General features: G+C 58.0%; 1 protein-coding gene across 2 annotated transcripts in view; it reads right to left on the bottom strand.

The window, feature by feature from the left end:
* The window catches only part of fchsd2 (FCH and double SH3 domains 2), a 30,911-nt gene that overhangs the window by 3,386 nt on the left and 11,414 nt on the right, over positions 1-16,111 (bottom strand). The window contains exons 4-17 of one of the 2 annotated variants that reach the window (XM_029255324.1): positions 14,104-14,180; positions 13,816-13,960; positions 13,604-13,737; positions 12,916-12,970; positions 12,611-12,739; positions 9,538-9,660; positions 7,970-8,065; positions 7,170-7,244; positions 4,230-4,346; positions 3,550-3,654; positions 2,693-2,854; positions 1,232-1,366; positions 779-862; positions 509-686 (exon numbers count right to left, since the gene is read on the bottom strand). In XM_029255324.1, coding sequence (XP_029111157.1) covers positions 509-686; positions 779-862; positions 1,232-1,366; positions 2,693-2,854; positions 3,550-3,654; positions 4,230-4,346; positions 7,170-7,244; positions 7,970-8,065; positions 9,538-9,660; positions 12,611-12,739; positions 12,916-12,970; positions 13,604-13,737; positions 13,816-13,960; positions 14,104-14,180 — 1,615 coding nt within the window. The remainder of the gene's footprint in view (positions 1-508; positions 687-778; positions 863-1,231; positions 1,367-2,692; positions 2,855-3,549; positions 3,655-4,229; positions 4,347-7,169; positions 7,245-7,969; positions 8,066-9,537; positions 9,661-12,610; positions 12,740-12,915; positions 12,971-13,603; positions 13,738-13,815; positions 13,961-14,103; positions 14,181-16,111) is intronic. The other variant, XM_029255325.1, reaches the window with a different exon arrangement.

Here is a 16,111-nt window from a genome sequence, read left to right as displayed (position 1 = left end):
CGCTCGGACTCGAACGCGCGATCTCCTGCTACCCTCCTCTGCTTGCTCCTCTCCTCCCCGTTTCAAGGAGAAACGCAGCCCATTTCCACTTTGCGACGGAGAAAATGCAGAAAGCGGAACGGGGAAGAAAATGCAATTGAAAACAAACGGAAAAGGGGGAAACGCCCGTATGTTTCATATCTTTTCATATCAACTGGTAAGACAGACATGCGGAATACGAGGGGCAAACGACGCAATGGGCCGGTGTCTCATCCGGGGTGCACCCCGGGAAGTACCCCACCTTTCACCACGCGGTGCTGCGATAGGCTCCGGACCACTGTGACCCTGCGCTACAAAACCCCGAGTTACTGGTAATGGGTGCAAGTGCTACAGAGCACGACCCAAGTTGGGGGTCACGAGTATCATTAGAGTTTTACTGAGGGTGACTGAGGCTCCGAGTCAGACTTACACACAAACCGAATTACAAACACAGTTCGAACCGACATTAGAGGAACGGGACCGGACTCACTGCTGGCGTCCCCGTTGGTGCTGCCGGAGGCCAGTTCGGGCTCCGTGGAGTTGCTGGACGTGTGGGAGCGCGTGTCTAGGGCGGCCAGAGACTGCAGCATGCTCAGCAGGCTACTCGATGCTGGGAACTGCAGGTACTTCTCCGGTACGTAGCCCACGTGGCCCGCCTTGTTCCTGGCCTGCGAGGGTACCGCGTCCACACGCGTCAGACCGAGGAGGACGAGGCGAGTGCCCTTTACAAGAGCGCACGAAGCTGCGGCCTTGTCCTCACCTTGACCCAGTCCTCCATATCCCCGTCCTCGATCACCTCCAGCACCTCCTGCTCCTCGATGGTCAGTTCGTCCGGCTGGGAGGCCTGCAGGGGGCAGCAGAGCAGCGTCAGGACACCGCTGACATGTCTGCTTGCAAGCGCGGCTCCGGATCCGAAGCTAGAGCTTTGCCAAAGTGTCCTCTGAGTCCCTGCCGTGAATATTTTCACTTAACACTACTTGATGTTCACATGAGGCTCTGTGGGGAGAAACACCTGAAGAAGAAGGGTGGCGGCGGCGGCGGCAGAGCGGCACACAAACAGGCCAAAGGCAGCTCCCCACGTGGCTCCGGGAGCCTTCGATGAGCCTCCAGCCATCCCCTGGAACACTGCAACCCCGCAAAGGGCTGCCAGGACCTGGGCCAACAAGCCGACGGCCTGCGAAGGCGAAGCACCGAGGAGCTCCTTGCTCCTTACCTTGTACGAGTAGAGCACCTTGCAGGTGAGCGGGTAGTTGCGCAGTGTGCCGGACGGGCTGGAGCTCGAGTCGTCAAACACCTCCAAGTTGTCCTCAAGCTCCTCCCCCTCATCGCGGTCCAGGTCGCCGGTGGTCTGGGGGAGGGGGGGGGGGCAAAGAACTGGGTCACGGTGAGTCATCCCCCCGGCACACCTGCGGCCCATCACATGCCATGCATAAGCCCCGCCTACTTCCAGCACGCAGGGATACGCCCACTTTCAACATCCACGTGACCCACGTGACAGACGCAGCGCAGGCTGGCAAACTGCAGAAACACGGCGCTAGAGAGTGCTCACGTGTTGCGTGTTGCTCCACGCAGACTCCTTTCCTTGTGTACACATAACAAAGTGCGCCTTGAGCTGACGGCGCAGACCCGGCGCAGACGCAGACACAGCGCAGACACGGAGCAGACCCGATGCAGGCATGGTGCGGACGCAGACATGGAGCAGGTGCAGACACAGTGCAGACGAAACACGACCAAGCAGCACTTTACATTTATTCATTTTTCTCCAAAGTGACTTACAGTGTTAAGGTACTTTTACTTTTCCTCCATTTACCCTTTTATATACCTGGGTAGTTTTTTACTGGAGCTATTGTTTCGGGGGGGGGCGGGGGTGCGTGGTGGCGCAGTGGGTCCGGCTCCCCGCAACCCCATATGGGACAAGCGGTTCAGATGGTGTGTGTGTGTGTGTGTGTGTGTGTGTATGTATTGTTTAGGGTAAGTACCTTGCTCAGGGGTACTACAGCTGGAGGTGGGAATCGAACCTGTGACCTTCGTAGCTCTCACCACTATGCCACCGGCTGCTCCCTTTAACGGTCACTCTTAGTGTAGATGAGCGAGAACGTTAACAAGAGATGTTACAGGTCTCTTCCATTCCTCCCCAAAAAAGGCTACTCTTCCACTTACGTACCTGTGTTCCTCTCACTATTATATCAAGGCGCCGACAGGTCACTTCCTGTCCTGGTGAAGCCCGGGAACCTCGTGACTGAGCCACCTGGTGGAGGACCAGTGCTCTTACGAGGGAGCGATGACAGGGACACTAAGGAAACGAGTTCAGCCCTGTGTGAGTGTGAGTGTGTGTGTATGTGTGTGTGTGTCCGAATGGCTAGCTGCCTGGCAATCTGCCTCTCCGAGAGGTCACTGGGCTGTTGGTTCTACTGTTTCTATTGCTACTTTCTGAGTCCACGGTGGAGCAGAAATCAGGTCACCCGGTTGTTCAGGTGTGACTCGGAACACCAGATGAGAGTAACGTGGACCCCAGCGGAGAAGCAGACCCCTGGGAAGGTGGGGCGTAGTGTGGAAGCGGCTTCATGCGGGTGCTGCTGCTCACCAAGAGCGAGGGACTGTGGGTATGGGGGGGGGGCAGGGAAAGGGGGTGTGGACAGGGGTGACGTGGGGGGTGCGGGTCCCTGGCGCTCACCGAGAGTGAGGGATCGTGGGTAGTGAGGGTGGGCAGAGTGGCCCAGCGCTCGTTCTCCAGCTCTTCCATCACCTGGTTCATGGCGCTCTTTAGCCAGGTGTCCACGGACACGCCCACCTGGCGCAGCAGGTCCAGCCGCGCCTCCGCCTTCAGCTTCACCGTCTGCAGGTGCGGAGACAGCGCTGAGAGCCGCCCCATCTCTCTCTCTCACACTCACACACACACACACACACACACACACACACACACACACACACCACAGTCCCCTCCGGCAGTGTGAAATACAGGCTGTGATGTGTAAACAGTCTATACTGTACCACTCACTGCAGCGTATGAACATGTATCCCATATTCATACCGTTTGTATGTCAAATTAGTGAACACTGGACTTTTACTTGTTCCCCATGCTGTGTTCCGGAATATTCTAATGTCTCTGTGGCACCCGCTCAAGTGCCCAACTTATGAGAATAGCGAAAGAGGCCCATCAAATTAATGAAATATGGAATATTATTCCTGTGGTATAAAGGGTGAACCAGCAGGGGGCGCCACGGCCTCCGGCATCAAACAGGAGACGTGACGTATTGATGAGACAGACGGACTGATTGGCGGGAGGAGAAACACTGACAGCAGCACGTGTTTCTCCAAGGTTAATGCATTCATCGCGGGCAGGATGGGCGTGCACGCGCACACACGCGCACGCACGCACGCACGCACGCACGCACACGCAGAGTCCCACGTGGAAAACACACGTGCCCAGACATGTAAATGCATAAACACATTCCTTGACTCTGCTTTCCAGATGTTGTCCTTGGCCTCCTCAACCTCCCTCACTCCAACACGCACGCACGCACGCAATACCTCTGCTTTGCGGATGTTCTCCCTGGCCTCGTCCACCTTCATCTCCAGCTCGCAGCGGCCCTGCTCCGAGGACGGCACCCCCTGCGTCTCGCAGTCCTCCAGCGTCTGCGATGAGCACAGTGAACAGCAACGTGACACACGGCCAAGGAGGGAGCCGCCGACGGGGGGCACGGCGGCCGAGGCATCCGCGCCGTTCGTGTCCGGAGGACCCCGCTGCCGCGGAGCTGCTGTGCGAAGGAGGCGTGAACTTGACAAATGAACCGAAGCGAGAGCCTCCTATTACCGACTTGCACAGAGCGCCGAAACGTAATGCGACTCGCTCAAGGGGCTCTTTTCTGCCGAGCCTTCAGCCCTCACGAAACCGGTGCTCATATATTTTTGGGGCAACCAGGCCGGGCGTTCGTGGTCACGGGCCCATTAGACTCCACCCGCAAAGAGGAGAAACACACCTTGTACGCCGAGATGAAGTGCTGCTCGAGCACCGCGTGTCGGAGCACTTCCCTCGTAGCCCTGCAGGGGGCAGGAGGGAGCAGTGTGCGTTCAGCAACGACAGGGCTGACCTTTAACTCCACACTGGGACCCTGGCGTCACTCAGGTGTTTCTACATTACAAGATGTGCTTAAAAAAGAAACAAAAAAAAAAAAAAAAAAAAAACGAAATGACTGCGGGACCCCACGTACCCTCTGGTTGTGGATGATGTTCTTGTGCTCTCGGGCCACGCGGGTCGCCCACTTCCGGGCCTCCTTGTTCAGGCTGTGCTCCTCCGTGGTGCCCGTCTCGGACTCCAGCTGTCGGCTCTGCAACGCGGAGGACGGGGTCAGAGGCTGGCGCCCCCTACTGCTCCGGAGGGTGAACGCACGCGACCGGGTGAAAACGTGGGGTGGAGCGAGGTGGAGCGAGGTGGAGCGCTAACCCGGACGCTCTCCATGCCAGACCGGCGACAGACAGGGATGCGATGCGATCCAAACGCCTTCTCACATTCCGAGACGAGCAGACAATCGATCGGCCAAAGGGGTTCGATCGGTCATCACTCGCCAAGTCCTGCTAAAATCCGCCCCCCCCTCCCCCAATCCCCCCCCATCCCCACCCCCCACGCAGCCCGACCGCGTCAATTGATGCAACTTCCAGGCCCGATCCGGAACAAAAGGACTCGCGAGCAGCCGAAGCGCAACATGCCAGCGGACCAACACCCCAACAGGCACGCGCCAACGCACACACGGTGCCGTGAGGGGTGTCAAAGGTCCAACCAGCAGTCCTGATCACTTGTATCAACGACGTGTTGGGCTCCGCGCAGCTCTTCAGCTCTCCCTCTCCTGCGGAAAGGGCTCAACGCGACAGCAGCTCAATATTCCGCTGCGATGTTTGTAATCGTCAGGTGAGGAAGGAATTTGGCTGCAGAAGCGAAGAGAGTCGGGGAAAGAAGCGGTTTTGTAACCGCATGTGGGATGGGCTCCAGGCGGCCTCTCAGATGTGTGTGGGGGCGGGGGGGGGGGGTATGGGGTACCCTTCACAATGCGGCCCTTTCAGCGGGGGACCGGCGCCGCGACACACCGCGCCACGCCAGCACACCACCTCGCTCTCGCTTCCACAGGGCCCTCTTTCTGGGCCCCGACCCCAACCCCCCCCGGATATCCACGGCTCAGTGGCGAATCGCTAATATTTTATGAGGAACAGACGTGTTTCTGTTCCATTTCCAGCCAGAGCGCCTTCTGCACGTGGCCTCGAGCAGAAAGTGAGCGTTCAGGTGGCAGGAAGTGGGTGGGGGGTGTCCCTCACAGCTGAACTGAGAACAGACTTCCTGCAGCAGTGGCGCAGGATTCAGGATGTCCAACACCGTGACAGGCCACATACACCGGTGCTATACAGTGTGTGTGTGTGCGCGCGCATGCGTGTCCTCAGCCAGCCATCCTGCTACCCAACAGACCCCTAATGGATCACCTGTGGCATAACCCTCTCAGGACGCCGGGGCAAGAAGAGCCCCCTGCATTGAAACACTCCGACAACCGATCGCACGGCTCCTTTTGTTCGTAGCTGCGGGAGGGGCAAACCTCCAGCCGATTGAGTCAGTCCTCCCGCTCGTTGCCACGGGGGGGTCGTGCGGCTCGGCCCAACGGGACTGCTTCCGCTGCCAGTTGCCGTGGGAGGAGTACGCGTACACCTCACCGACACCTCACCCACAGCTACACCTCACCTCCACCTGCATGTCGAAGCGCTCTACAGTTCGCGCCTGTGAGGCTGGCAGGGATCAATCATCACAGAACATCTCGTTTGTGAACATTTGTGCTGAAGACACACGTGTGTCTACAGTGGAAAGGGGAGGCCAGGAAGGCAGCCGATGTCCGCCGTGAGCCGTCCAGCCATCTGCAGTAATGGAACGTTTGGACCTGGGCTTTAATCGCTGCTATGTGCTCCTCTACTGGTGCATTCTGGGGGATGATGGAGTTGCCAGCAGGAGACTCTAAGCTGCTTACACTCATAGGGGCGACAGGGTAGCACAGCCAGTAGAGCTGCTCTCTCTCAGCACCTGGGTGGTGTGCGAGGATGAGGGTTCAAGCCCTGCTCAGGCTGTGTGGCATTTGCATGTTCTCTGGGTGCTCTGGTTTCCTCCCACACTCCAAAGACATGCTGCTCAGGTTCCCCCATAGTGTGTTTCACTGATGCATGGATGAGTGACCCACTGTAAGTAGTGTATCTAGCAGTGTACGTCACCACGGTGAATAAGGTGTGCGGCTAATGACGCTACATAGAGTTCATTGGAAGTTGCTCTGGAGAAAAGCGTCGAAAAAAATAAATGTAAATGTGAACATTAGTTCTTTTATCAGATGCTTTCCTCCAAAACGATGTACAATTCAAAGTAAACAAGATCATCAACAGGAAAGAACTTTAGCTGGACAACACACACCTTACACAACTAGCGGCACACAGGATTGGTAGGAAGTACAAAGGTGCTGCAAAGAAAAAGGTGGGTGGGTCTGAGCCCTTACTTGAATAATGGGAGGGATTCAGCAGCTCGGAGAGACACAAGAGGTTTGCTGCACCACATCGTTTCCAAAACCTTTGACCATCTTGTAGACCTTACCCAGAGCACGGAACTTGAAAGCCAACATCTGCTTACGTACAAACGTGTGACCATGTAAACATGGTAATGAAGAAGAATCGGGGAGGGAGGGAGGGAGGGAGGGACACAATCCTGTTCTTGTCCCACCGTCCCCGATCCCTGGGGCTCAGCCCCTCATATGGCTGTGGAGGCCCCCTCTCCCCTTGACACACTGACAGTGATGCATGCTGGTTAATGAACGCTTGCCGTGCCGTAGTCGTGTGCGTGCAGTCGACTCGGGGCTACTACTCTCGGAGAAGGGAGGACCAGGGTAGGACTGAGGGAAGACGGGGGTGGGGACCGAAATGTCGTTGTTGACACCACATGGAGGAATTCATAAAGAGGAGGACAGTAGTGGGGTGTAGCACATGTTCTCCGATGACTTCAACACCCCCGCACCCCCACACCAACATGCAAGCAGCAGCAGCGGGATGTGGATCAACCCCCCGGCATGCAGTGATGATGGACAGGCGGGGGGGGAGGGGGGGGGCACTGCGCACGGCTGGCTGGGGCAGAGCTCTACCTGGGCCAGGGTCATTCTCATCGCACTGACTGGCGACGGCTCAATGTCCACCAGCTGCTGGACCGTACTAAAACTCTGAGCAGACGGACAGACAGAGGGACAAAGAGACAAGAGCGGGACAGGAAAAGACAGACAGTCCACACAAGAGAGGCCGTTAAAGGGTTAGCATGTCAAAGAAGAGGAAGTAGCAGCCGGCAGGTGGGTTGAGAGAATAACTAACTGTTCGTTAATCGAACATGCGATGCGCTCGCCTACAGCTGGCGGGGTGTCGTCGTAAAGCTAGTAAAGTGAGTCCCAACATACGGTGTGCGTGTGTGCGCGCGTGCGCTAATATGGCAAGCCAAGCATGCGGGTTGCACACCAAAGCACCGCGAAAGACAAGACACCCAGCTGCAGCTCTTAAATGGACTCTCCCCGTTGCCATGGAAACACAGCACACAGTTAGCGCCTGGCGGCGGCGTGCGGTTGCCGGGGCAGGCGCGTACGTTACCGAGACACGGCCGCGTGCGTCGCAGGACATCGCGATGGGGAAGGACGAGGGGCCTCGCATACAGGACGCGCACCTGCGCTGCAGGGGGCGCTCGAAACACCTACGGGTTTCAATATCGCCCACTGGCAGAGCCCCCGGAGCAACGCGGGGGTCAGCGTACAGGAGGCTGTGTGCGTTCTCTGGATGTACGGTTGTGCTCTGTTGTCCATGTTCTACGCCAGCAGGAGCTCTAGGCGGATGTGTGGAGCAAGGGCCCGTACACTGCGGGTGCGGGTGCGGCGGGTGCGAGGCGGCGGGGAGGGGCACCCACCGAGTCACTGTCAATGGGCTGGAACTGGAATGCCTGACTTTTGTGGAAGATGGGATTCTCCTGCAGGAACAGCTGCTGGTTGAAGTCCTGCATCACCTGACCAGGTACAGAAACACACGCATATCGTTACCGGAAGAGTCATCGGCGGTCGTCAGACAGCACAGGCGAAAGGTTCGTTGGCAGCACGCTTATTACACAAAAATAACACTCGTGTACTTTTATGCAGATGAAACGTACTTCCTCTCCGTCACACATGGAGTACCTCGGGGTTCAGTACCGGGGCCCCCAACTTTCGTCATCAAATATCCTACTGCTGTCTGACGTTACCCTGGAAGGCGGTATTAACTTGCACTGCTATGCTGATGATGCGCATCTGTACCTGCCCCTCAAGGCATCGAACCCAGCACTATGGTGCTCTCTTGGAACACAGAGAGCTCAGCCACAGAGGCCTGCTTCCTGCAGCGGAGGAACACCTCCAGACTGAAGCGCTTTGCCTCGGAACCAGACTTCGAGACGTGACTTCGTGCCTTGACCTCCAGTAGGTCAGACTCCTGAACTCAAGACTGTCCGGAAGCCCCCGCTGGCACCATCTTGCCTCTGACGTGTCCACCGTGGTGCAGCAGCGAGGATGGTCACCGGTTCATATGAGCCCAAGTGTCCACCGATGGGACTTCCGGCTCGTCCTCAGGACCTGTAAGGCTCTCAGGGGTCTTTCTAACTCTACCAGGCTGCAGAGTTCAGCTACAGGACACCTGAGTTACAGGAGGCACCACTGAATCTGCCCCCCCCCCCCCACCCCCAGCTGCAGCTTTCCATTCCACATTGATGGTACGGTGGCGCAGCGAGTAGCGCTGTTGTCTCGCAGCGCCTGGGTGGTGCGAGAGGACGTGGATTCAATCCCCGCTCATTCTGTGTGGAGCTTGCATGGGTTTCCTGTGGGTGCTCTGGTTTCCTCCCACACTCCAAAGACATGCTCTTCAGGTTCCCCCATAGTGCGTGAGTGACACAGAGAGAGCGTGTTCCACAGATGTATGGACGAGCGACCCGGTGTAAGTAGTGTATCTAGCAGTGTAAGTTACCGCAGTGAATAAGGTGTGTGGGCTGATAGTAACACTACACAGAGTTCATCTGAAGTCGCTTTGGAGAAAAGAGTGTAATAAATAAATACACGTAAATGTACGCCGGAAATCCATCTCTTCACTCCAGCTTCCCAGTACACTGTCAGCACTGCCCTCATTGGTTGCTCTCTCTTCCCATCTCCCTGGAGCATCACAACACTCCCGGGAGCACCTGAGGTCGAACCAACACCCTCCGGATGCCGTATTGGGACCGGACCACAGGCCGGATCTCCGTCTTTATTCTTCTCCTCTCGTCGGTGACTCGGGGCGTTTCGTTTTCCTCTCCTCGGCTGCCAGCTGGTTCACCCGTCCGGCTCGGCCACGCGTCACCGCCGCGTCACCGCTCATTCTGCCACCGTTCTCCTTTAGCAGCTCAGAAGAGAACTGACACAAAAAGCAATTTAACCAAACTAACTGTGAGAGAGAGGACGGGAGGGCGGGGCTTCTCACCCGACTGCTCTTCTCCAGCAGGAACTGAAAGGTGGTCTGGACCGCCTGGACAGCCTCAAGCTCCGTCCGGCAGAAGGACATCAGGTAGTCTTTCACGTGCTCGTAGACGCTGCCGTCCAGCGCCTGCGGGGAGGAGTGCGTGACGGTGTGTGTTTAACACCAAAGCGCTTGGGTTCGACTGAAAGGTTCGCGTGGGCTGCAGGGAAGGACGACTGGGTTCAGCCTCTCAAGAGGCATGCACGCACGCACGCACACGCACGCAACACCAGCCCGCACTTGCAGGGGCTCAACTGCGATAGAAACCCAGAGCATCCTGGGCCTCGACGCTGCAGGCCGCTGCCCCTCTAGCCCGACCATGGCTGTGCGCGCGGAGTGCGCGAGCATTCTGAGAACGCTGCCCTCTTCCTGTACGATTGTTCACGGCTTCCTTTCGACAGGGCTGGAACCCCCCCTCCTCCCGGACCACCGCTTCCCGGGTTTGTCCGGCTGCTACAGCGACACCTTGGGCACAAACGGTGCGTGTCAGGTGCGCTGGGGCAGTCGTCCGCACCTTTATTCCCAGTGCGCACACGGGGGTATCCTCCATACGCACAAAGGGAGAAACACACATGCTTCCCACAGGCAGTGGCCAGACACACACACACACACACAAAACCTGGTAACGCAGGTGTGTCCCAACATTTGGTTCATCGTTTCTTTCACCGGAAATAAATCAGTACCGTTACACAAGCGGAGAGCAGCGTCCCCTCGTTTCCACGCAGCAAAGCCAATGTCAGCGTAAGCGTACAATACCACGACAACACATATCACGATGGCAGTACACCTAACCCGCGCGCGCAGAGCCACCAGGGAAACGACGGCTCTACAATGGATCTGGGGATTTTCCCTCATCACCGTGGAGACGCGCGTTGCCTCGAACCCGCCCTCTCCTCGCGCTTTCAGCTATACGCGCTTCTCCGATTACGGCACCGTAAAACAGCCAGGTGCCGCAAGCCTAACGTTTCACGGGCGCCACGAACGCGCGTGTTCATTCGGCGCGGCCGCCGAACGCCCGGAGAAGGTCCGACCCCGAAAACGCAGAAGGTTTCGTTGTCTACGTATCCAGTTTGCGTAACCAGCGAGTGTAGCGTGCGTATGTCGCGGCGCGAAGCCAGCGTGGGCGTCCAGTACGCATAACAATGCATTTAACGGCGTGCGTAACGGCGTGCGAATCCCCGACGGCGCACGTAACCAGCGTATCCAACGTCGCGCGCATCGGTGTGGGTAAGCGGTATACGTAAGAGCGTTGCAAACCCAGGTCCGACGACTACGAGGTGACGGCTCTAACCGCTACGCCACCTGCCGATCGCATAGCTCGGCCTCGTTCGCGCGCGTTCCCTGCAGGGACCTGCCTACGCGTGTGCGACGCCACACCGCCTCCGCGCCAGCGAAGTGACAGTGTTGAGTAACACGAGTGTGAACCAATGGTCTGTTGTGTATGCAGCTGAGTAAACATCAGAGTGAGTGAGTGAGTGAGTGAGTGAGTGAGTGAGCGCGCCTGTGGGCCTGCGATTATTGCGCTGCACCGCAACGCCGTGGAGGGTTCACGCTCAGATGTGACGTGGCTCCGTGACGACGTGCCCCGTCCCGTGTTCGCGCCGCACGGACAGGCTCGTTTATTTGCGCTCCCGTCATCGCATCCGAACGTCTCCTGGAATTCGGACTTAAATGCCGCCGGACGCGATCAGACACGGTCATCGTACGGCGGCGACGCACCTGCTGTTCGTGGCACGCAGAACAGAGGACGTGGGTTCGACCCCCGCTCGGACTATGTGGGGTTTGCACGTTCTCCCCGGGTCTGTGTGGGTTTCCTGCAGGTGCTCCGTTTTCCTTCCACGGTCCAAAAACATGTTTCAGCTAAATCAGTGACTGTGTGTGTGTGTGTGTGTGTGTGTGTGTGTGTGTGTGTGTGTGTGTGTGTGAGAGAGCGTTGCTCCGATGGACAGATACACTACAGGCACTGCCCTGTAGTGCAACACTAAGACACTTTGGACGAATTGACCTCACAAAGGCAAAGGCACCACTAAGTATAAACGACTGACCACATGTACGAATTCATATTTACGTATGATGTCAACGTATGATGCAAGCAGCCGCAGTTCCCGGCCTGGACAGAAGGGGGCACTTTGAGCCATTTAAAGAGCGCCTTGTGCGTAATTCCCCTCCCGAGTTCCCAGTATACAGGAAGCGGGGGGGAGGGAGTCATTCCAAAACCCCCGCCTGGGGAATTCTGGTCCCAGCATGACCTCACTGAGGGTCCTACTCCTCAGCCAATCAGAAGGGAGGAGGGAGGAAGGGGGCGGGGCCATATGTTAACGCTTCAACTCGCTGCCCTCCAGTTTTGGTCCAGCGTCCAAGATGGGTGGTCAATAATTCAGGGCCGAACGTGTTTTTGTGGCACGATGGAACAAGCGTTTCGCCACGTGCTGAGCCTGGGTTCGACAGAACGACCGAGCACAACCGATCTAGAAACGAGCGGGAACCGCGAGCCGTTCTGCTCGTGACACTCCTGCTGAATCGTCCCGGTTGCACAGATCCGCCGGGCGCTGTGGTCTCTCAGGACTGAAAGCGTAGTCTAAACACACCCTGTCCACTCAACACGCGCGGCGTCCACCGAACGTGCGCTCTGTCCGCCGAACACCCTGTGGATGACGGCGACTGTTGCCGAGTCACGGTCAGTCTTGCCCTGAATGACACACGGAAGTAAGGACCATGTTTGAGGACCACACACCGACATCATGGATCCCGGGAGACGACCCCCCCCCAACTCACTGCCCCCTAGAGGCACCGAAGAAGATTACAGAGCTGTGGTTCAATTACTGTTGAGCTCCCAGGACTGCTCCTGTGCGCCTGTGTGTGTGTGTGCGTGCGCGACACTCCAGCATCTCTCCACCGTAGGCAGGGACCTCAGGTGTCTGTAGTGCGAGTGTTACAGACAGGTTGAGTTTGAGGGCCCTCCCCGCACACCCCTCCGGCGCTGGTGACCCAACGCGGTCCGAGGCCCAACGGGTGGCGCCGAATCCCAGGAACACACCTTGATGCAGCTGGCCAGGTCCACGTGGTAGTAGCGGTCCAGGTGAGCGTTCGCCGCCGCCAGCGTGAGCAGGTAGTCGTTCCGCGCGTGAGTCGCTTTCGAGTTGCAGTCATTCCGCTTGGCTTTTAACTGCAACGGAGCGGCGGAACCGGGTCACTTGGTCACGCGTTCGCACCCGAGTGCCTCTGTACCTCACGGCAAACTGAGCCGCCCGTCCACTCAGGAGGCTCGCTGGCTGTTAACACCAGAAGGTTCTATGATCGCAGCCCATGTGCGATATAACCGGTGGGAGGAGCTGAGCTCACCTTCACGCTGGCTTTCTGCAGACTGATCCTGGACTGGAAGAGACTGAGCTTGGACCTGCAGGACACAGAGACAGAGAGCGAGCGAGGGCGGGGGGTCATGATGATGATGATGATGATGATGAGCTTCCTGCTCTACTTCTGCCCGCCAACAGAAGTAAACGCAGCACTGGTTACCTAGGATACAGCACACTACGGTAATAAAATAAGAGGGCAATTGGAACCCTGGACCTCTGACTGGTAGGAAATGGCTCTAATCGCTACACCAATGTCTTGCTCACTGGGAGCCAATCGGTGGACCTGACGAAGGGACGTGGGTTCGAGAAGGTTGGGCAAATGGCCCCCGCCCTGGGAACACAAAGTCCCCATTCTTCAGAGGCTGTGTTTCAGTGGAAGTCCACCTGCCGCGTGCACGCGCGCGCGCGCGCACACACACACACACACACACACACACACACACACACACACACACACACACACACACACACACACACAAACAAGAGGTGCTGCAGGCTCCAATGACACGTCACATTCAAGCAGATCCAAGCAGCACCCAGAACTTCCAGACAAACAAGGAGATAAGCAACACAGAGGAGGAATGGACGCGCAGGGACAAGCAAGTGGGACGCACAGGGGACACGGACGAGCGAGCGGGACGAACAGGAGACGGGGATGAGCGAGAGGGACGCACCTGGCCTCGATGTCAGCTTTCTCCCTCACGGCCTGCGCCATTTGCTCCATCTCAAAGTACTTCTTCTTGGACTTGGCCAGGTCCTTCACGGTGTCCTGCAGCTCGGCCTGGACGCGGCTCAGATGGTCCACGCACTGAGGGACACGGAGACGCCGACGGCGTCAGCTCGCAAAGAGCGACCGACAGGGTTCGAGCGGCGGCGCCACAGGTACCTTCTTCAGCTGCTGCTCCTTGCAGAGGCGCACGGCCTTGGCGGGCTCCGCGATGTCGCCCCTGTAGGCGTCGCACACGTTCATACGCGACTGCGTCGTCTGCACCGTGCCCTCCAGGTAGGCCTTCCACACGGCGAACACGTTCCTGCGGACACGCCGGAGCTCAGGGACAGGCTCCGGGGCGTTACGGGCACAACGCGTCACGCCGCTCCTCTAACAGCCACGTCGCCCACATTTCCGGGGTCATTTTGTGCCTGCTGCTGTTGCCGTGGCGACGGGCAGACCTACCGGTAGTCGGCGCGCTCCTCGGCCTTGACGCCCGGCCACTCTCTCTTCAGGTACTGGGTGGCCAACTTCTGCAGGGCCTGAGGGCACAAGGAGCAGGGCGTCAGCGACAGGGAGCGCGCGCGCCACCGGGCCATTGGCTGGGTCCGGGCGGGAGGGAGGGAGGCGGGCCGCAGCCCACACCGTCGGCAGAAACACACGGCGAAGTGACTTACGCCGACGTAGCCCTTCATTCAGCAACGTAGTTTTTCCTGCATCACTTCAGGGTACGTGCCTTCAGGAGGCGGGATTCAAACCCAGCACCTCTACGCTGAAAGGCAGCACTAACTAACCACTATGTTCCCCCCCAGCTGTTAATCCGGTGCGCCGCTCCTCCGGCAGGAGGCTGCGTTGCCGAACCTTGGTGTCAGTCGGACAAACGCAGGAGGGCCTGAGCAGGTGAACGGTGTGAATCGCGTGAAAAGAGCTGATAAGAGGGAGCCTGTGAGCCTCGAACCTGGAACCTGAGCCACGATGTTGCAAACCCTCCAGCTGATTGGCTGGATGGCACAACGAAATGCCTTGCGGGTGAATGCAGTGGGCGACAGCAGAGCCGCGTGTTGGCGCCGGCCGCAGGGCGGGGGGGAACCACAAAGCCATTCAACTTCATCAAAGGTGCCTTCATCACCGCGGTTACATCTTTTATTTACCCTCTGCCTCGCAGTCTTTAAATACCCCAGATGGTCCCTCCCTCCCTCACTGCCACGCCCACAGGCACCTCTTCTCTCTTGTGCCTCCTTCAGGCCAACTGGGGATAGTGCAAACACCAGCCCCCCCAGCCAAGTCCTTCGATGCCCCCCCCCACCCAGACAGACGACTCTGCTGGACTCCGGAATAGAGGAGAGGAGATGAACGGCCTGACGCTGCTCAAACTGACTTAGGGAAAGGACTTCCTGCGCACCGCATCTTCGTTCGTCGCCCACAGACTGATGAATGTGCAAAGATGCAAATATTATTCAACGTAATAATTAGAACTCTGTGTGTGTGTGTGTGTGTGTGTGTGTGTGTGTGCGCGCTTTTCCCACAACCTCAGCAGGAGGTCAAGCACCATTACTCTTCGTGCCCAAAGCACCTTTGGAGTTACGAACAAACGGAGTTACGAACAGACGCCCAAAGGTACCCGTCTTTGTCAGTGGAGACAGGGTACGAGGGGACGGGGGCCTTTCCAGGCAGGCGTGTTTAACGCTCCCTGTAAGGGTGGGGCAAATCACACATGGAAAGTTGAGGACGTTTATGATAATACTCTTCGCTGCTCGGGGGACTCTGGGTGTGACCTCTGACCCCTCCTCTTCCTGGGCCACCACTTTGACCGCTGCGATGTGCTCCGGAGGCCTCGTCACAACCCTTCAACTGGGCCTCGGACAGGAAGTGAGGTCATTGCGACAGTGAGACGCCGGGCGGGTGGCACGGGGGCGGCTATAAATGACACGCTATTATATTTCAGATGGTCGTGTTTCCGATGACCACATGAGCTCATCTGTGAGACTTCAGAGATATTTCAGCAGGTGGTTCCAGGCCCCCGATTTGGTCCCTGGGTGACCCCTCGGCCCCGGGTGCCACACAATGGCAGGTTTGGGTGGAGGGGGAAACAGGAAGGGCCACACTGAGCCCCTGACTCGGTGCCAGTCGGGCTTCCTGTTTGAGAGAACGCACCACGGGAAATCCTGGGAAGGGCGAGAGCGGTCATGGAGAACGAGGGAGGGACGGAGGGAGGGACGGATGGATGAGAGTGGACATGGAGGAGTGGGGGGGTGGGGGTGTGACTCCGGTGCAGGGTTACGACTGAGGTTCCAAGTCCCCCAAGAGCAAGAGCCTACTGTGGAAACAGGCTGAGGGACAGGGTGCGCGCGCACACACACAAACACACACACACACACACACACACACACACACACACACACACACGGGGGGGGATTGGGGGATATGCAGACTCCACAAAGGTTGAACTACATGCTACCTGTTGAGCTACTGT

This window comes from Scleropages formosus, chromosome 10 (assembly GCF_900964775.1).
Source record: "Scleropages formosus chromosome 10, fSclFor1.1, whole genome shotgun sequence".
Classification (NCBI taxonomy): Eukaryota; Metazoa; Chordata; class Actinopteri; order Osteoglossiformes; family Osteoglossidae; genus Scleropages; species Scleropages formosus.
This window is presented reverse-complemented; position numbering and strand designations above follow the sequence as displayed.